Here is a 21,034-nt window from a genome sequence, read left to right as displayed (position 1 = left end):
AGAGAAAACGGGGAATTACAGACCAGTTAGTCTAACATCGGTAGTGGGGAAACTGCTAGAGTCAGTTATTAAAGATGGGATAGCAGCACATTTGGAAAGTGGTGAAATCATTGGACAAAGTCAGCATGGATTTACAAAAGGTAAATCATGTCTGACGAATCTTATAGAATTTTTCGAGGATGTAACTAGTAGCATGGATAGGGGAGAACCAGTGGATGTGGTGTATCTGGACTTCCAGAAGGCTTTCGACAAGGTCCCACATAAGAGATTAGTTTACAAACTTAAAGCACACGGCATTGGGGGTTCAGTATTGATGTGGATAGAGAACTGGCTGGCAAACAGGAAGCAAAGAGTAGGAGTAAACGGGTCCTTTTCACAATGGCAGGCAGTGACTAGTGGGGTACCGCAAGGCTCAGTGCTGGGACCCCAGCTATTTACAATATATATTAATGATCTGGATGAGGGAATTGAAGGCAATATCTCCAAGTTTGCAGATGACACTAAGCTGGGGGGCAGTGTTAGCTGTGAGGAGGATGCTAGGAGACTGCAAGGTGACTTGGATAGGCTGGGTGAGTGGGCAAATGTTTGGCAGATGCAGTATAATGTGGATAAATGTGAGGTTATCCATTTTGGTGGCAAAAATAGGAAAGCAGACTATTATCTAAATGGTGGCTGTCAAGTCAAACTGAAATGAAAGAACAGGTGCAGAGAAATGCTAAATTGAAATCACGAGACAGTGATTAAAGTGGGCGGATCCCCAGCCTGCCGAGTTCTGCCTGGGGGTCAAAAGGGCACACAGCACTAGAAGCCAGTGAAGAAGAGACAAGAGACCTGCGAGCAGAGAACTTGAACAGTAAATCAAAAGGACTGTCCGAAAGGACTGCCGCGAGAGCCAGAAAAGGCAAGCAGGACTGATTTTCTACAGACCCGATTGGCAGCCGGTAAGGACTGAACTCTAAATGGACTGAGTCGAAGACTGCAGCCCGAGACTCTGTTTAACCCTTTAAAAGCTGAGAAACTTGTCTGGCTAACGTGTTGATATTGGTGGTGTTTGTTAACCAAGATGACAGGGTTTTTCAGCTGATAAAGACCAAAACTGATAAAGACCAAAACTGATAAAGACCAAAACTGGTAAAGACTAAAACTGCTAAAAAAACTGCTAAAGACTAATCTGCCAAAATAAAAGAAGGAGAAAATAAAAGGTGGAAAAGAAGTGTTTGGTCTGAGTGAATCCAGTTCATCATTTCGGGGTAGATAAATCAAATCCCTTTCAAGCGGGGAATCTGCAAAAACATTAGAAGACTTGACAGTGAAAAACCGGGTGGGGCCAGGAGATCTGGAAACCTGGAAAAGAGACAGTTAAGTCAAGATAAAACATGGCTGATGAAGTTGCTGGAAAGTCAGCTGAGCAGCTCAAGCTGAAGAGGACAACAGCAAAACGGGCATTATCTCGCCTTGTTAACAGCATCATTAGGAACCATGAAGAAACGTCTGAAGAGGAGCTCAGGAACAATTTCAACAAACTCATGCAGGAGGCCGAAAAAGTCATGGAAGCCAATGACGATGTGGAGGCTGGACTCATTGCAGAGCTGGAGGCGGAGCTGGACGCAGATGAAGAAACTGTTAACTGAACAGCAAAATGCCGACCTGGCAAAGACTGCAAAGGAATGCGAGTCGAAACTAAAAGAGGTCAAAGGGCTCATCCAGGACACTCTATGGGCAAACTTTGGAAATGTTGAATTATCCACCTCATTACAGACAGCAGATGGTGCATGTGAACTTGCTGCTGCCACCGCACCATCAAATAGCAACCAAGAAGCATATGAATTCATACTTAACCACCTGCAGAAACTGGTACAGACTGCAAAGGAGACGTACAGTCGGTGGAAACGTTGGGTCCCTCTGGATGAGCAAGAGAGCTTCCAGAAACACCTAAGAACACTCGAGCTTCTCGTCCCCAAGCTGGTTTCCAGGAAGGCTGACTTCATACAGGCAAGAATAAAGAAGGACGCTGAAGGATTAGCACAAGCGGCGAATGCTTTCAATTATCCTTCACCAGCCATCAGACTGAGACCCACGGCCCTTCCTAAGTTTACTGGAAACAAGCGTGACTTTTATAGATGGAGGAAGGATTGGGAAGCACTGCAAAAGCAAGGTGAACCCACTGGATCAAATGAAGTGAAGAAGGTTCAATTGCTGGACAGTCTGGAGGACAAAATTACAAGAGACCTCCGCCTCACAAGTTATAACACTGCAGATGATATCTTTCGTGTCCTAGAGAACCGGTTTGGAAATCAAACAGCTATTGCTATTGAGATAGTGGAGGAGCTTCAGAGAATCCCACCTGTCAGAGGACATCAGCCACGTAAAATAGTGGAATTAATTCAAGCTGTGGAAAAGGCGCTTAAGGACTTGAGCGATCTCGGAGACACAGGCGCTATTAAAAATCCACTGATGACAAAATCAATTGAAACCAAGCTTCCAGAAACCCTCAAGAAGGAATGGCTGGTTTATGTAGCTGACAAGAGGAATGCTGTGGCACCAGAGAAACAGTTTGACAGTCTCTTGTCATTTCTCAAAGAGCAGGAGAGCATATACGAACAGCTCGAGCAACTGAGGGACGAGGAGCCGAGTAGAAAGGAAACTCGGACTGAACCAAGACATGCCAGAACCAAGTCTACCAAGTCAGGAAATGACCACACAAATTGTGTAGTCTGTGGTGACGTAAAGCATAAAAGAAAGCTGTACTTCTGCAAGCAGTTTCGAGGGCTAAAGCTGACAGAGAAAAGAGTTGCAGTAAAGAAGTTGGGAGCATGCAAAAAGTGTCTTGAAGTTCATGATGATGGTTCATACTGCAAACCTGCATATCTGTGTAAAAATCAAATCTGCAAGGATGAACAGACTCCTGAGCATCATTTTTATCTGTGCCCCAATTATGAGATGAGGAAAAGCAGTGTGGATCAGAGAAGGAGTAAATTTGGTCCAGAGGAAGATAAAGGCAAGAAGAAATATACAGTGCACCAAGAGGAGTTTTTCAGCAAACTTCCACCAGAGTTGGCAAAACAATGCCGAGATGTGTTCTCCAACACTGCATCAAGAGCCTTCAACACTGCAAAGCATCAGCCAAGCCTCCTAAAGGAAGGTGGACTGCAAGAGCATCCAGTGATTTTGATGCTTCTGGAGGTCGTAGCAAATGCTGGACAAAAGGTTGGGACATTAATTGACTTGGCTTCAGATACCAACTACATAACTCACAAGGCTGCGAGTAGACTGAACCTTAGGAGTGAAGACATCACACTTATCGTCCATGGAGTTGGGGGGATGAAGGTCCATGTAGAGACGAGGCGCTACCTTCTAAAGATCCGAGTGAAGACTCCCAAGGGCACACTCAAGTCGCACCAGTTAGTTTGTTATGGATTGGACAGCATTGCAGATGTTCACAAACATGTGACACCACAGCAGCTGCAAAAGTTCTTTCCAGACGTCCCACTTGAGGAACTTGTGAGACCAAAAGAGATACATTTGCTCATAAGCCATAGAGAAGGTCAGCTAGCGCCTCAGAAGATTAGAACTGTTGGAGATCTCATTCTGTGGGATGGACCACTGGGAAAGACTGTTGGAGGTTGTCATCCTGAGCTGTTTGAGAAGCTTACCATGTCAGCCCACATGTCCAAAACACACTTCGCAAGATCAATGAGAGCAGCTGCTTTAAAGTATGAGGAGCTCACTGCCCCAGTCCCTGAGGAACTTTCACCAAACGGACAGGTCGCCGTCAAAGTCCAGAAGTCACGTACATCAACCGCCAATCGGGACTTCTTGGATTGGTGGAAGTGGGATAGCATTGGAGCAGCATGCGAGCCAAAGTGCGGGGGTTGCCGCTGTGGAAAATGCCAGCCAGGCGGAAAAGAAATGACTCTTGCTGAAGAGAGAGAGCTCGAAGTGGTAAGGGAAGGCCTCACCTACATAACAGGAGACCGTCACAGTAAAGACCCACATTGGCATGCTAGCTATCCTTGGTTGGAAGACCCAGCTTCTCTACCAAATAATAAAAGGACAGTGGAAGCCACATTTCTCAGGACGGAGAGGCAGCTATCCAGAGAACCTGAATGGAAAAGTGCCTACACAGCTCAGGTGCACGACATGGTGGACCGAAAGGCTGCAATCAAATTGTCCGAAGACATGATTGCAAACTGGAAGGGACCAGTGTGGTATGTGAGTCACCTTATTGCTCCAAACCCCCACTCTGTCACAACCCCAGTGAGACTAGTGTGGAACAGCAGCCAAAAGTGCAATGGTGTCAGCTTAAATGATTTGCTGATGAAAGGTCCAGACGTCCTCAACCAAATTCGCGCCGTCCTCCTCAGATTCAGAGGCGGAATCTATGCTGCTCTGGGAGACATAAAAAAGATGTATAACTCAGTCTGGTTGGAGGACCGTGAAGTACACTTACACAGATTCCTCTGGCGAGATTCTGAGGACGAGGAGCTGGGAGAGTATGCTATCACAAGAGTGAACATCGGAGACAAACCTGCGGGGTGCATTGCACAGTTGGCAATGCGTGAGACTGCTAATCTTCCTTCTTTTACCGACCTCAAGGATGAGCAGCAAGTACTCCAGAAAGACAGCTATGTTGACGACATCCTCACATCTCACAACAGCCTCGACCAGTTGAGAATCATCACAGCAAATGTGGAACGAATCCTAAAAGCTGGTGGGTTTGAGCTCAAGCCTTGGGTTCTGTCTGGCCAAAGTGGGAGGAAGGAGGACAATGATGCTTTAAAGAAAAGCAAAACAAAAAGCATGATCCTACCGAACCAAATGCATGATGATGATAGCAAGGCACTTGGTCTGGGCTACATTGTTGAAGAGGACATGCTCCACGTTATGGTGGGAATCAATTTCTCCAAGATAAAGAAAAAGATGCGGCTTGGTCAAAGCCTTCTACAAGAGCAAATCAAAACTCAGACGCCAAATCCCCTAACAAGAAGAGAGCTTCTCAGCCAGGTAGCAGGGCTATATGACCCCATCGGCATAGTGGCTCCTGTTAAGCAAAAGGGAGCGATTCTAGTACGCAGAGCTTTCCAAGAAGCAAAAGAGGGAAGCTGTTCGGTCAGAGACATATGGGACATGGCACTCTCAGATGGACTCAGGGAGGATGCAATTAAGCTCTTTGAAGAGTACGTACAACTTGGAAAAGTCAAGTTCGTCAGGGCACTGACTCCCTCTTGCTCCGCATCTGAACCCTTGGGAATCACCTTTTCTGACGGAAGTGAGCACACCTACGGGGCAGTGATGTACCTGAGATGGGATTCAGACCATGGCCAAATTGTCAGACTTGTGGAATCCAAGGCCAAGTTAACTCCCTTGGACCACAGAGGAGACGCTGTTAAAGCAGAGATGTGCGGAGCAGTGTTCGCCTCACGCTTAAAGAAGTATTTTGAGCTACACAGTCAAATTCAAGTGGAGAAGTGGTATCATCTTGTGGATAGCCAAACAATCCTTGGTGCAATACAGCGAGAAAGCTACGGATTTCAGACATTCTTCGCCAATCGGATTGGAGAGATTCAAACAAGCACCAACATTCAGGACTGGCGGTGGATTCCTGGCCCACAAAACATCGCTGATGTAATCACCAGAGGTGCCAGCCCTTAAGACCTTGATCAGTATTCGGAGTGGCAAAATGGACCGAAGTTCCTGGTATTGCCTGTGAGTGAGTGGCCAATAAAATCAGCTAAAGAACTGGCTGCCACTGCCAGAAAGAACATCAACAAGTTAAAAAAGAAAGCTTTTGTTGCAGCACTATCAAGAGCCAAAGTAGAGAACCAAGAACCGGAACCAACAAGCCCAAAGAGACCACCTGCAGGGTCAGCTATTCAGAACCTTGTTGGTGTCAAGCGGTTCAGCATTCTGACTCGACTGATCAAGACAGTCGCATGGATTTGGAGAGAAGCGAAGAGGTTTCTTGGCAAGAACAAAGCCCTAAACAATCCAAAGTGGGAGGCCATCTCTGACAGGAGTCATTACAGTAAGAGAACGAGAAAATGCTCTAAAAGACATTTTTTGTGCTGCGCAATTGGGCACAACTTTCCCAAGCACCACAACAGTTCGATTGGTAAAAATAAAGACCAAGTTCAAACCTAGACTTCAAAGTTTGACTTTAAAGCGTCGAACTCCCAAGTGGTTCCATTGGAACATCGAGTGGGAGGTGTCAAGTCAAACTGAAATGAAAGAACAGGTGCAGAGAAATGCTAAATTGAAATCACGAGACAGTGATTAAAGTGGGCGGATCCCCAGCCCGCCGAGTTCTGCCTGGGGGTCAAAAGGGCACACAGCACCAGAAGCCAGTGAAGAAGAGACAAGAGAGTTGCGAGCAGAGAACTTGAACAGTAAATCAAAAGGACTGTCCGAAAAGACTGCCGCGAGAGCCAGAAAAGGCAAGCAGGACTGATTTTCTACAGACCCGATTGGCAGCCGGTAAGGACTGAACTCTAAATGGACTGAGTCGAAGACTGCAGTCCCAGAGACTCTGTTTAACCCTTTAAAAGCTGAGAAACTTGTCTGGCTAACGTGTTGATATTGGTGGTGTTTGTTAACCAAGATGACAGGGTTTTTCAGCTGATAAAGACCAAAACTGATAAAGACCAAAACTGATAAAGACCAAAACTGGTAAAGACTAAAACTGCTAAAAAACTGCTAAAGACTAATCTGCCAAAATAAAAGAAGGAGAAAATAAAAGGTGGAAAAGAAGTGTTTGGTCTGAGTGAATCCAGTTCATCATTTCGGGGTAGATAAATCAAATCCCTTTCAAGCGGGGAATCTGCAAAAACATTAGAAGACTTGACAGTGGCCGACTAGGAAAAGGGGAGATGCAGCGAGACCTGAGTGTCATGGTACACCAGTCATTGAAAGTGGGCATGCAGGTGCAGCAGGCAGTGAAGAAAGCGAATGGTATGTTAGCTTTCATAGCAAAAGGATTTGAGTATAGGAGCAGGGAGGTTCTACTGCAGTTGTACAGGGTCTTGGTGAGACCACACCTGGAGTATTGCGTACAGTTTTGGTCTCCAAATCTGAGGAAGGACATTATTGCCATAGAGGGAGTGCAGAGAAGGTTCACCAGACTGATTCCTGGGATGTCAGGACTGTCTTATGAAGAAAGACTGGATAGACTTGGTTTATACTCTCTAGAATTTAGGAGATTGAGAGGGGATCTTATAGAAACTTACAAAATTCTTAAGGGGTTGGACAGGCTAGATGCAGGAAGATTGCTCCCGATGTTGGGGAAGTCCAGGACAAGGGGTCACAGCTTAAGGATAAGGGGGAAATCCTTTAAAACCGAGATGAGAAGAACTTTTTTCACACAGAGAGTGGTGAATCTCTGGAACTCCCTGCCACAGAGGGTAGTCGAGGCCAGTTCATTTGCTATATTTAAGAGGGAGTTAGATGTGGCCCTTGTGGCTAAGGGGATCAGAGGGTATGGAGAGAAGGCAGGTACAGGATACTGAGTTGGATGATCAGCCATGATCATATTGAATGGCGGTGCAGGCTCGAAGGGCCGAATGGCCTACTCCTGCACCTAATTTCTATGTTCTATGTTTCTAAAAGCAATTTTATGGTCGCCTTCTTTGGATCATTTTGTAAACTGGTGAAAATATCTAAAATTAAAAAGGCACATTATTCATCAGTCTATGAAACAATACATTACTAAAACTTGAATCTTGTTTCCAGAGATTGAAACAACAGAGCTCGAAATTAGCGGTTGCCTGGGTGCCATTGACCACCCAAAGTGCCGCCGGGCAACCTAAACGCCGACTCATTTTGCCTGGCTTGGCAAGCAAATACTGGTTTATACCGATAGACACAAAAAAACTGGAGTAACTCCACGGGTCAGGCAGCATCTCTGGAGAATAGGAACGTGACGTTTCGTGTCAGCAGCGGCGGCTGTATTCCTCTAGTATCTTTGATTGCAGGGCAAAGATACTCGGTGCGGGGTGACGAAGGGTCGGAGCGAATGACGGGCCCCGAACAGCAGCAACAGCGGCTCCATCTCGTCCCGCAACCCGCCCGAAAGAGGCCTCTCTCCCTCCCTCCCTGCCCCGGCGTGCGACAGAGGTTGTTTTGAAAGCGCCGTTGGCGGATTTGCAAGCAGCGGCCGCTATCGCCCTGATAACAGCGGCTTCTTGCAAATCCGTTAACGGCGCTTTCAAAACAAACCCTCTCGCACGCCGAGGCCGGGAAGAGAGGGGGGAGGGAGAGAGAGAGAGGGAGAGGGAAGTCTCCTTCCGCCGTCTGAAGCAGCTGCACCAAAGATTCTATAGCCATAGGATTTTGAGCTGCACTGCTCGGCCCCGCACCTTCCTGTCGGCTGGCAGAGTAGGGGAGGTGGTGGCGAGGAGGCGGCGGCACTTTGGCGTTGGACAGGGACGGCCAAGGCAGTGGGGCAATGTTGTCCGAGGAGCGCTGACCTTTCTTCCTCCCCACCTCCTGTGCCCCTTCCCCCCCCCCTCTCTCTTGTACGCCCCCCTCCATCCCGCTTATCCTGGGACCCCTCCTCTCCATCCCGCACTGATCCCCATTCCCTCCTCTATTCAGTCCTCAGACATCCCGTGCTCACCTCCCCATCTACCACCCCCCCCCTAATCTATTCATCACCCTACCCACCTCGCATTGATTCTCCTACCACCCACCCCCACCCCCCCCCCCCATCCAACACTGGTCCCCCCATTCATACTGCACTCAACCACCCATTCATCCTGTACGGACCCACCCTCCATTTACCCTGCACCAATCCCCCCCATCCATCCTGTAGTGATCTCCCCCCTTTCATCTTTTACTGATCCCCTCATGCATCCTGTACTGATCACCCATTCATCCTGTACTGATTCTCCATTCATCCTGTACTGATCCCCCATTCATCCTGTACTGATCCCCCATTCATCCTGTACTGATCCCCCAGTCATCTTGTACTGATCCCCCATTCATCTTGTACTGATCCCCCATTCATCTTGTACTGATCCCCCATTCATCCTGTACTGATCCCCCATTCATCCTGTAGTGATCCCCCATTCATCCTGTAGTGATCCCCCATTCATCCTGTAGTGATATCCCATTCATCCTGCACAGACCCTCCGATCCACACTGTCCTGACCCCCCCCCCCCCCCCCCCCGCCCATTCATCCTGTACTGATCCCCCCATTTATCCTGTGCTGAACCCCCCACCATCCATCCTGTACTAATCCCCCCCATTCAGGAAGAATGGGGGAACAGTCTGAAGAAGGGTCTCGACCCGAAACGTTGCCCATTTCCTTAGCTCCATAGGTGCTGCCTCACCCGCTAAATTTCTCCAGCATTTCTGTCTACCACCATTCATCCTGTACTGAACCCCCCCATTCATCCTGTACTGATCCCCCCCATTCAACACCACTGACATCCCTGTGCTCTCCCCTCACAATTTTACATAGTCCAACCAACACGTACTAATTCACCTGCTCTATCCATCCATTCTGCACCGATTGCCTTCTCAACCCCCCCCCCGGCCATCTATCCACCCCGCACTGATTCACACACCCCCTGACCCTATTGTGCTTCATGGTCTTCAGAGCGAACATTGACTTTGTTTGATAACGGAACGCAATCAAAAGCGTTTTAATTCCCAAAGTTATTATTTGTTTTGACACCTTTAAACATATTACCAAAAGAACATTTGCTGCAGTTATGTCCTTTGGCCATCGCTTGTCAGTTAGTGTAATATTTAACCTGTCAGATGGGTATGGTCGGTTTTAACAGCTATTATCATAAAATGCCTTTAGAAATGTCCTCACAACCAGTATATTTTGTTATTGGTAAATTATGTGGGAAGCCAGAGTGTTTCTGTGCCAATAGCAATAATGACCCATGCTATGGCCATGCCATGGTAATTTTAGGTCCTTCACAGAAAACATGCTTGCATCAATCTGTAGTGTGTATGGTTAAGCATATATGTTACCATGGTCCAGGATTTATTGACACAGGTTGATCATATGCTGAATAATACAACCACATTTTTGTTTGGAAGTGGAAAGAACTAATAGAAATTGCAATGTGTAAAATGAGTTGAGATATTGTATTATAATTTTGCTGCATGGCATTGTGGTATATATCATGTCTTGATCGGTGAATATGTTTAGTTTGTGAGTTATTTGAAGCAGAAATAGTATGTGAATGTAGACAAAAGTGCTGGAGAAACTCAGCGGATGCGGCAGCATCTATGGAGCAAAGGAACTAGGCAACGTTTCTGGCCGAAACCCTTCTTCAGACTGATAGGTTTCGGCCTGAAACGTTGCTTATTTCCTTCGCTCCATAGATGCTGCTGCACCCGCTGAGTTTCTCCAGCACTTTTGTCTACCTTCGAATTTCCAGCATCTGCAGTTCCTTCTTAAACATAATATGTGAATGCTTCATTGAGCATAATTCCGACTGGTAACTACGCACTTCGTCCGAGCACATTATCGCACGCGTCATGCAAACCGTCTGAAATTACCACCTAAACTGTCATTTGGCAACCTAAAAAGCTGTCATGGTTGCCCAGCTGGCAACAGGGAAAAAATGTTAAGCGAGAGCCCTGAACAACATACCACTGCACTAAGCTTAAACAGTGTTTTTAATTACATAAGCTGTAATTTTCTTCTTTCTTCAATTCTACTGGGTTTTTCTGTTCACAAACTTCTGCAATTGTTGCTCAAATTATCTTTCAAAACAAAATTGTCAAATGCTTTTCAATAAATCAAGCTCTAAAACATAATGCAATCCCAAAATACCCACCTCAGTGTTTCTGTGTCAGTAAAATGTGTACTACAGGCAACTTAGTACACAATATTAAGACAAATTAGATTTATGGTATTCATGTTGTGAAGACAGTAGTAGTCGAGAGCCACTGAAAAGTAATTAAATTTACTTTTAGAATGAGTTTAAAAGTATAATTTTCTATTTGTGCTCATCTGACATATATTCTGTTTGCTCTCTGACCAATTGTGACAGAAAATAATATATTTATTCATTCAACATTCTTAGTGTTGTATTGGAGACTTCAATTCCTTCTCCAACCAAATGAATAACCTTGCATATGATACATTTACTGGTGTGAACACATAATTGATGGGTTTAAGGGCATTTTTCCATGCTGCATCTCTAAATTAAACCAAACTGAAGCTCAGGGAGACTAATGGCTCATTTCAGATGATATCATGGTCTAGAAAGTGGCACAGAACAGCTCAGAAAGTATCAGCACGTGGACCTTCTTTGCCATAATTCTTTAGAGTATAGGTAGTGATTTTTGACTGTAGTAGCAGTGCTTTGAGTGAGAATAAGGCCCCTATTGTCATTGGTACAGTATCTGTTATAATGTTACGTGTGAAGACCAACTCCTCTTGGCCGGTAACCCAGTAACCTACAACTCCACCCTTGCTAACTCCTCCCCCTAGTCGCAACAGGGACAGAGTCCCCCTTGTCTTTACCTTTCAGTTCGCCCCATCAGTCGTCGCATACAACACATAATCCTCCAACATTTTTGCCACCTCCAATGGGATCCCACAAGTTACTTTCCCTTCTCCACCCCTTTCCACCTTCTGCAGAGACAATTCCCCTGGTTAACCCAACACCAACAATTCAATCTACTTCAAACATCATTTTCTTGCCATACCTTTATTTTTTTCATATTCATAATCTGTCAATCTTTTCTGCTGCAACGGCTGGGCTTCTCAGCTCATCAAAAATGAGAATCCCAGATATTTCCCACCTCCCCTTTTAATAAAGTGCTAATATGGTTTTTGAATAGTGGTGAACAATGATACTTCATTAGTCATAACCTGCCAAGGATCTTTATATTCCTACTTCTGTTTTCAGTTGGCCAACTGTCAATCTATGTTAGTATATTACCCCAAATTCCACTTGTTCCAACTTTGTTCAATAATCTCCAATGGTACCTTACTGAAGATATTCTGAAAATCCAAATACATCTCTTCAATTTGATATATCTCAAAGTATTCCAATTGAAACAAACATGATGTTCCTTTATCAATCATGTGGACTCTGCTCAATGGTATTATTTTCTAAGCTTTCTGATATCACATGCTTTATTATGGATTCTGGTATAGTTGGCACCTCCAACTATATGAATTTACGTATAACAAAGTGTTATAAAGTCAGTCATAACGGAAAGAAACAGTCCCTTCGGCCCAACTCACCCATGCCAATCAAAATGCCCCAAAATCTATTTTGCCCATCTTTCTCCCAAAGAACATAAATCACAGCACAAGAACAGGCTCTTCAGCCCAAAATACCCATTGAACATGATGCCAAGACCATCTCTAATCTACCTGCACATAATCTATAGATATCAGGTATATCTCTACCCAAATTTATATCAGTCTGAAGAAGGGTCTCAACCCAAAACATCACCCATTCCTGAGATGCTGCCTGTCCTGCGAAGTTACTCCAGCATTTTGTGCCTATCTTCGGTTTAAACCAGCATCTGCAGTTCCTTCCTACACATATTCTATACCCCTCCTTTCCCTGGATATCCATATGGCTATCCAAAAGTCTCTTGAATGCCCCTTTCGTCTGCCTCAACCACGAACCATATAAAACCACATAACAATTACAGCACGGAAACAGGCCATCTCCACCCTTCTAGCCTGTGCCGAACACGTATTCTCCCCTAGTCCCATATACCTGCGCTCAGACCATAACCCTCCATTCCTTTCCCGTCCATATAACTATCCAATTTATTTATTTTTAAATGAACCCTGGGAACATGTTCCAGGCATTCACCACCCTTGAGGAAGGACATCCTTGTGATTGAGTCAGTGCAGCTTAGGTTCATGAGATTTATCCCTGGGATGGCGGGACTGTCATATGAGGAAAGATTGAAAAGACTAGGCTTGTATTCACTGGTGTTTAAAAGGATGAGGGGGAATCTTATAGAAACATAAAATTATAAAAGTACTGGACAAGCTAGATGCAGGAAAAATGTTCCCAATGTTGGGCGAGTCCAGAACCAGGGACCACACTTAGAATAAAGAGGAGGCCATTTAAGACGGAGGTGAGAAAAAACTTTTTCACCCAGAGAGTTGTGAATTTGTGGAATTACCTGCCACAGAGGGCAGTGGAGGCCAAATCACTGGATGGATTTAAGAGAGAGTTAGACAGAGCTCTAGGGGCTAGTAGAATCAAGGGATATAGGGAGAAGGCAGGCATGGTTTATTGATTGGGGCCGATCAGCCATGATCACAATGAATGGTGGTGCTGGCTCGAAGGGCCGAATGGCCTCCTCCTGTACCTATTTGCTATGTTTCTATGTAAAAAATGTTCCCTGCACATCTCCTTTATTCTCTAGAATTTGATATTTCATCCTGGGAATAGGTTCTGACTATCTACATTATATACGTTTCATAATTCTATTTACCTCTCCCTGCAACCTTCCAGAAAGAATCCAAGTCTGTCGAAACTCTCCCTCTACTTATTATTGCCTAATCCTGGCATTATTCTGGTAAACCTCATCTGCAAAGCTTTTTCAAAGCCTCCATATCATTCCTGTAATGGAGTGACAACATAAATGCATATTAATTGGTTTTAGAGAGATTAAATTTTGACATAAATGTAGAAAGATTGGTCAGTAAGCCTGCAGGTGACACCAAGATTGCTGCGACTGCAGACTGTGAGGAAGACTGCATACAAATGACCAAGTCACTGTTAATCCTGTGCATCGTAATCTTCTGCATCAGGCTTCCCATTTCTTTCTAAATCCTTCCTATCCATGTACTTATCCACATTTCTTTTGAACATTATAATACCTCACTTAACCAGCTCCTCAGGCACCCATCATCTTCTGTATGGAAAATGTTGCCCCTCATGTTTCCATTAAAGCCCTCCCCTCTCACCTATGCACTTTGGTTCTTGATTCCCATACCCTGGGAAAGAGACTGTGATTTCACCCATTCCATTTCCCTCATTGACTTTATACACCTCTGCAAGATCATCCTCAGACTCCTACGCTCCAAGGAATAAAGTCCTATCCTGCCCAGCATCTCCCTATAGCCCTGGCCTTAGAGTTCTAGCAATATCCCTGTAAATCTTCTCTGCACGGTTTCCAGCTCAATTACATCCTTCCTATAACAGGGCGACTAAAATTGAATACAATACTTCAAATGCAGCCTTAACATTTTGTACGACTGTAACATAACATCCAACTTCTATGGACAATATCCTTCCTGAGAAAAGCCAATGTACCGAAAGCCTTCGTGACCACCCTATCTACCTGTGATGGCATCCCATTCGCATTATGTAATTGTAAACTCTCTTTGGATTTTCCTTAATATTACCTGCTGGAATTCCTTCTGAAGTATAGTTCACAAAACCCCTCCAGAGATGCACTTGATCCCAGCTGCCTACAACTGACACATGCCTCCTTCAATTTCCTGACCAGAGCATCAATGTCTGAGGAATTTCTGAAGAAGTGTCCCGACCCAAAACATCACCTATTTTTTTTTTCACCAGTTTTTTTTCACCAGAGTTGGGAGGTCATGTTGCAGTTGTATAAAACATTGGTGAGACCACATTTAGAATGTTCAGTTCTGGGCATCATGTTATAGGAAATATATTGTCAAGCTTGAAATGTTTCAGAAAAGATTTTTGAGGATGTTGCCAGGACTAGAGGGTGTGAGCTATATGGAGAGGTTGAGTAGGCTGGGTCTCTATTCCATGGAGTGCAGGAGGATGAGGGGAGATCTTATAGAGGTATACAAAATTATGAGTGGGGGATTGATTGGGTAGTTGCACAGAGTCTTTTGCCCAGAGTAGATGAATCGAGGACCAAGATGAAGGGGAAACGATTTAATACGAATTCGAGGGGTAACGTTTTCACATAAGACACGTACAAGACAGTTAAGACAGGTACATGGATAGGACAGATTTGGGGGAATATGGAGCAAGCGCAGGCAAGTGAGACGAGTGTAGCTGGGACATTGTTGGCCAGTGTGGGCGAGGTGGGCCGAAGGGACTGTTTCCACATTGTATCACTCTATGCGGTCTGACCCACTGAGTTACTTCAGGTTTGTTTCAATTTATTTTGTCATCCAGGCTTCATTACTCCCACCCACCTTACTCTTCACTTCAACAAGAACATGCGTTTCCTGAACTCTTGTCATCACACGTTTCAAACCATCCCATTTTCCAGATGTTCGTTTGCCCGCAAACAACCCACTCCAATCAATGTTAGCAAGTTCCCATCTAATACCATCCAAATTGGCCTTGCCCCAATTTAGCATTTAACATGGGGATGCTCTGTCTTTATCCATAACTAGTATAAGAACTGTGACTGCTGTTGCCTAAAGGCTCGCCCACTGACACCAGTCACTTGCCTTTCCCCATTTCCTAAGAGTAGATAAAGCTTTGCCCTCTCCCTTGTAGGTCCTGTACATATTGCCTGAGAAAACTTTCCTGAACACATTTAACAAATTCCACCCTCTTTAAGCCCCTGGCATTATGATAGACCAAGTCGATATTGGGAAGGTAAAAAAAAAAAAATCACCTACTATGACAATACTATTCATCTTGCAGCTGCCTGCAATCTCACAGCATATCGGGCTTTCCAATTCCCGTTGACTATTTAAGAGTCTGTAGTGCACTCACACAAGGTGATCATCCCCTTTTTATTTCTGAGCTCACCCACTGGATCACTGGATGAGCCATCAGTAATGTCATCTCTGACTACTGCTGTGACATTCTCCTAAATAAAGCAACATTCCCTGCTTTTTGACCCCCACCTCAATCTCACCTGCAGCACCTGTGGCCTGAACATTAAGGTGCCAGTCCTGGCCCTCTATTAGGCAGGTTTCCATAATGGATAGAACATCCCAGTCCCATGTACCTATCCATGCCCTGAGTTGATCTGTGTTACCTGTCAGGCCTCCCGCACTAAAATAAATGCAATTTAATTCAACAGCCCTTCCTCATTCCACTGATCTTTCATTCATCGCCTTTCAAATCGACTTCCAGCTTCTCACATGCCTTAGTCCTGCAATGGATCCCGTCCCTCTGCCAATCTAGTTTAAATGCTCCTTTAGTAACACAAGCAAACATGCCTGCCAGGATATTGATTTCCTTTCAATTAAATGCAACCCCTTCCGCTTGTACTGATCATCCCTACCCAGAAAAGATCCCAATGGTTCAAAAATCTGAAACCCTTGACCCCTGCACCAATTTCTCAGCCATGCAATCATGTGCTCATGTTCCTATCTTCCCGTTCCTACCATCACTAGCACATGGTACCAGAGTAATACAGAGATCACTATTCTGGAGGTCCTTGTTTATTATCTTTTGTCTAACTCCATCTATTCACTTCACAGGACCTCATCCCTTTTCCTACCCTTGTCCTTTGTGCCAACATGCACAAAGACCTCTGGCTGCTCACACTTCCCCTTGAAAATGTGCTGATGTTCTGCCTCCCTGGATTCTGGCACTAGGGAGGCAGCACACCACTGTGGAATGTCGATTGCTGCGACAGAATATCCCGTCTGTCTCCTTAATAGGCGAGACTCCTACCACTATAGCTCTGTCTGACATAACTCTACCCCGCTGTACCTCAGGGCCAGGTCTGGTGCCATAGACCCGACTGCTGCTGATGCTCATTACTGATGGGTTATTCTGCTGAACGGTATCCAAAAGAGTATCAACTGCTCTCTCGGCCTACACTCTTACCTCAAGTGCACCCATCTACTCTCACCCTGTCCTGAATCAGGCCAGAGCTGAACTTTGATTAATTGGCCTTTAAACAAAGTTATAGTCAGCATGGTTTTATATGTGGGAGATAATGTCTTGCAAATCTGGTTGAGTTTTTGAAGTATCGAAAAAGGCCGATGAGAGCAAATCCATTGTCTTTACAGACTTCAGCAAGCCATTTGCAAAGATTCCACATGGCTCAGCAATCAATGCAGGGCTCATTGGTGTTTGTAGTTCACAGGTGTTATGGGGTGAAGGCAGGAGGATGGGGTTAAGATGGAGAGAGATAGATCAGCCATGATTGAATGGGGCAGAGTAGAATCGATGGGCCTATTGGCTCAATTCTACTCCCATCACATGATCTTATGATATATCAATGCTTTGGATGAGAATACATGATTAGTATGTTTGCAAATGACACTAAAGTGGGTGGTATCGTAGAAAGCAAATATGGTTATCAAAAATTACAGTAGGATCTTGATCAGTTGGGCTGAACAATGACTATTGGAGTTTAATACAGAGAAGAGCAATGTGTTGCATTTTGGAAAGTCAAACCAAGACAACTTCTGCACAGTGAATGGCACACTGTGGAGTGTTGTAGAGCAGATGGATCGAGGAATACAGGTACACAGTAGATATTGGTGAGGCCACATTCAAAATCCTCCATATTCTACTTTCCAGTATATAGAGTCAGAGTCATACAGCGTGAAAACAGACCCTTCGGCCCAACTTGTCCACGCCAACTATCTACACTAGTCCTACCTGCCTGCCTATGGCCCATATCCCTCTAAACAGATCCTATCCATCTACCTGCCTCTACTACCTTCTCTGGCAGTTTGTTCCATCTACTTACCACGCTTTGTGTAAAAAAAGTTGCCCGCGGGTTCCTATTAAATCTTCCCCCCCACACCTCACTATTAAATGTGTTCAGCAATGGGGGGGGGGGGATAAGATATATTAGTATAGGAAAATAATAAGCTTAATTAAATTCATAATAAAATAGTATGCATCCCAGCTCTCTGAACAAAAATATTGATATAATGGCATCCCTTGATTTTTATCATAGTGCTAATATTTTAATGCAAGGTCATGCATGGTTGAGGGGGGGGAAAAAACATGCGCTATGATTGTATACATTAAATTGTATCTCACACACTGATCAGTTAACCACAAATAATCTACACTCAATTTACAGTGGAATAGCAACTAGCAAAGTCGAGCTCGAGTTTCTAAGCGAAACAAATCCGAGTGATAAGTAACTCTATTTGGAAGCAGCATCTCTGGAGAGAAGGAATGGGTGACGTCACAGTCTGAAAACACCAAACTATAATTATTATATTACATTACCTTCTTCCATTTTACTCAACATATAAATGCACCCGCCTAAGATGTAATAGAAAATATCAGTGACAAACGGTAGATTCAACCAAAAGTTTAAGTAGTCCTTTGAGAATGCCAACGCTTTCCGGTATCTGTCATGCAAGCCAACCAACCTCAAAACAACCGACATTATACAAAAAGGAAGATACTTTGTTTTAAAGACACAGACCCGAGAAACATAATATAAATTAAACAATTTTATTTTCTTTCTCATTCACTGGTGCATTTGTTTTCAAAGGCAACTATCATTCGTTTTCACATGGTCCCTCGCCTTTGGATAATAAAAGACAAAACATTTTTACATCTCCCACATAGTTAGCTCCACATTACCAAAGAAAGAACTAATTAATATTAATAGAGATGTTATCTGAGAGAGAACGACAGATATCACAACAGCGTCAGTCACATGTTCAAAAAACATTAAGTATATACTTAAAGCTTATCTCGGAGTTGTGCCGATCTATTCAGTTGTCTCCCTATTCAGTTTCTGATGTCGTTTTGCCAGAACAAAGATCGAATATCAGCAGTTGAACACGATCAGTCCAAAGTTGTTCAATACATTAGAGTTAGCGCGGATTTATTTGGGAGGGAAATTCCTCCTATTGTCACCGGGGCAGCGGGGAATGAATTATGGAACATCTACACTCGGTCCACCTTTGTCTTGGAAAACAAGATATTTTTCATTCTGTTGCATGTTGAGCCCCTACACAACACAGTGTGCGTTGTGAGATGCACTTACCTTCACTAAATTACTGACAGCTGCCTGCACAGCAACCACCGGTCCCGTGAGATCGGGAATGGCTTTCCCATCCACTTCACCTTCTTCGTGCATAATCACCAGATGTGAAATTTGTTGAGCCACCGGCTCCAGGATGCTTTCTATCGTCTTCGTGTGAAACACAGGCATGGCTGCAAACTCTTGCAGATCAAAGTGTGTCCAAACTTAGAGGGAAATGCGACGCTTCTTGTCAAAAGAAATGTCCCAGCTCTCTTCTCTGTAGGGCAGAAAGAAAGAACACTCCCAAACCACTTCCCTGGCCTTTGGTCGAGAAGCCCCTCCCCCTCTCCCCCCTCGCTTCAGAGGGACGAGACGCCCCTCCTCCCGCCGCGCCCTGCCCCGCCCCTCGGCCGCAACCATTGCGTCATCCTTGCAGACCACTCTGCCTCCCCATTGGTCCGTACAGTCTTCCATCAAACAGGCGACTGGATTGTCCTTAATCCCGCCTCTGTGATGCGTCATTTCCGGCGGTGCGAGAAAATCACAACCACCCCGAGAATGGCAGTTGCTCGGCTCCAGCCCGCCCACTCGCGCGCTGCGGCGGCGTCAGGCGCTCTATTCCCATAAAAGGGAATTCTTCACAACGACATGGAATGTTGGGCACTGTTTGAATCAGGGAGCACGAGCACGAGCACGAGCACGAGCACGGCTACCGCGGGGAACGTGGAAGAGGAGGGTGGTGAGTGGGCCATTCGGCCCTTCGAGTTAGCACCACCATTCAATGTGATCATGGCTGATCATCCAGAAGAATACCCCGTTCCTGCTTTCTCCCCATATCCCTTGATTCCTTTAGCCCTAAGAGCTAAATCTAACTATCTCTTGAACACATCCAGCGAATCGGCCTCCACTGCCTTCTGTGGCAGAGAATTCCACAGATTCACAACTCTGGGTGAAAAAGTTTTTTCCTCATCTCAGTCCTAAATGGCTTACCCCTTATTCTGAAACTGTGACCCTGGATCTGGACTCCCCCAACATCGGGAACATTTTTCCTGCATCTACCCTGTCCAATCCCTTAAGAATTTTATATGATTCAATTGAGGTTCCCTCTCGTCCTTCTAAATTCCAGTGAATACAAGCCCAGTCGACCCATTCTTTCATCATATATTAATTCCGCCATCCCGAGAATTAACCAGGTGAACCTACGGTGCACTCTCTCAATAGCAATATGGTCCTTTTTCAAATTAGGAGACCAAAACTGCACATAATAATCCAGGTGCGGTCTTACCAGGGCCCTGTGCAGTAGGACCTCCTTGCTCCTAAACTCACATCCTCTCGCAATGAAGGCCAACATGCCATTGGCTTTCTTCATTGCCTTCTGTACCTGCATGCTGACTTTCAGTAACTGATGTAAGTAACTGATGTACAAGCACACCCAGGTCTTGTTGAACCTCCCCTTTTTCAAATCTGACACCAGTCAGATAATAATCTGCCTTTCTGTTCTTACCACCAAAGTGGATAACCTCACATTTATCCACATTATACTGCATCTGCCCACTCACCCCACTTATCCAAGTCACCCTGCAGCCTCATAGCATCCTCCTCACAGTTCACTGACACCCAGCTTTGTGTCATCTGCAAACAGAGATGGGGCAGGAGGGGGAGAGAGGAGAGCGGAGGGAGGGGGCGGGGGGAGATGTGGGGTGGGCGGTGCTGCGGCCACGGACTGATCTACATGAGGCAATGAACTGCAGATGTGGGAATCTGGAGTAAAAAACTGCTGGAGGATTTCAGTGGGTCAGGAAGCATCTGTACGTGATCCATAGCTCTCCATTCCCTGTATATTTTTTCTGCGTGGATTTTCTCCAAGATCTTCAGTTTTGTCCCTCACTCCAAAGACGTTCAGGTTTGTAGGTTGATGGGCTTGGTATAAATATAAAATTGTCCCTAGTGTGGTTAATTGCTGGTCGGCACGGACTCGGTGGGCCGAAGGGCCCGTTTCCACGCTGTCTCTAAACTAAACTATAACATATCCCAACTTCTATACTCAATTTCCTGACGAATGAAGGCCAATTGCCAAAAGACTAAGTCTACTATCTCTCATTTGCTAATTTTGTAACCAGGCATCTAGCTCTCCCTTGATGTAATATGATCTAGCTGACCAGTGCAGCCTACCATGTGAAACCA

At 45.1% G+C, this 21,034-nt stretch overlaps 1 protein-coding gene across 4 annotated transcripts in view; it reads right to left on the bottom strand.

Moving 5' to 3' along the window:
* The window catches only part of vcl (vinculin), a 107,100-nt gene extending 87,880 nt beyond the window's left edge, over window positions 1-19,220 (bottom strand). For 2 of the 4 annotated variants that reach the window (XM_033012643.1, XM_033012644.1), the window contains exon 1: window positions 18,872-19,220. In XM_033012643.1, the coding sequence (XP_032868534.1) occupies window positions 18,872-19,039 (168 nt within the window). In that variant the 5' untranslated portion in view covers window positions 19,040-19,220. The remainder of the gene's footprint in view (window positions 1-18,871) is intronic. The other 2 variants (XM_033012645.1, XM_033012646.1) reach the window with 2 other exon arrangements.
* Window positions 19,221-21,034: the final 1,814 nt, after the last annotated feature.

This window comes from Amblyraja radiata, chromosome 37 (genome assembly GCF_010909765.2).
Source record: "Amblyraja radiata isolate CabotCenter1 chromosome 37, sAmbRad1.1.pri, whole genome shotgun sequence".
Classification (NCBI taxonomy): domain Eukaryota; kingdom Metazoa; phylum Chordata; class Chondrichthyes; order Rajiformes; family Rajidae; genus Amblyraja; species Amblyraja radiata.
The sequence above is the reverse complement of the archived record's forward strand: the minus strand, read 5'-3'. Positions and strand labels throughout refer to the sequence as shown.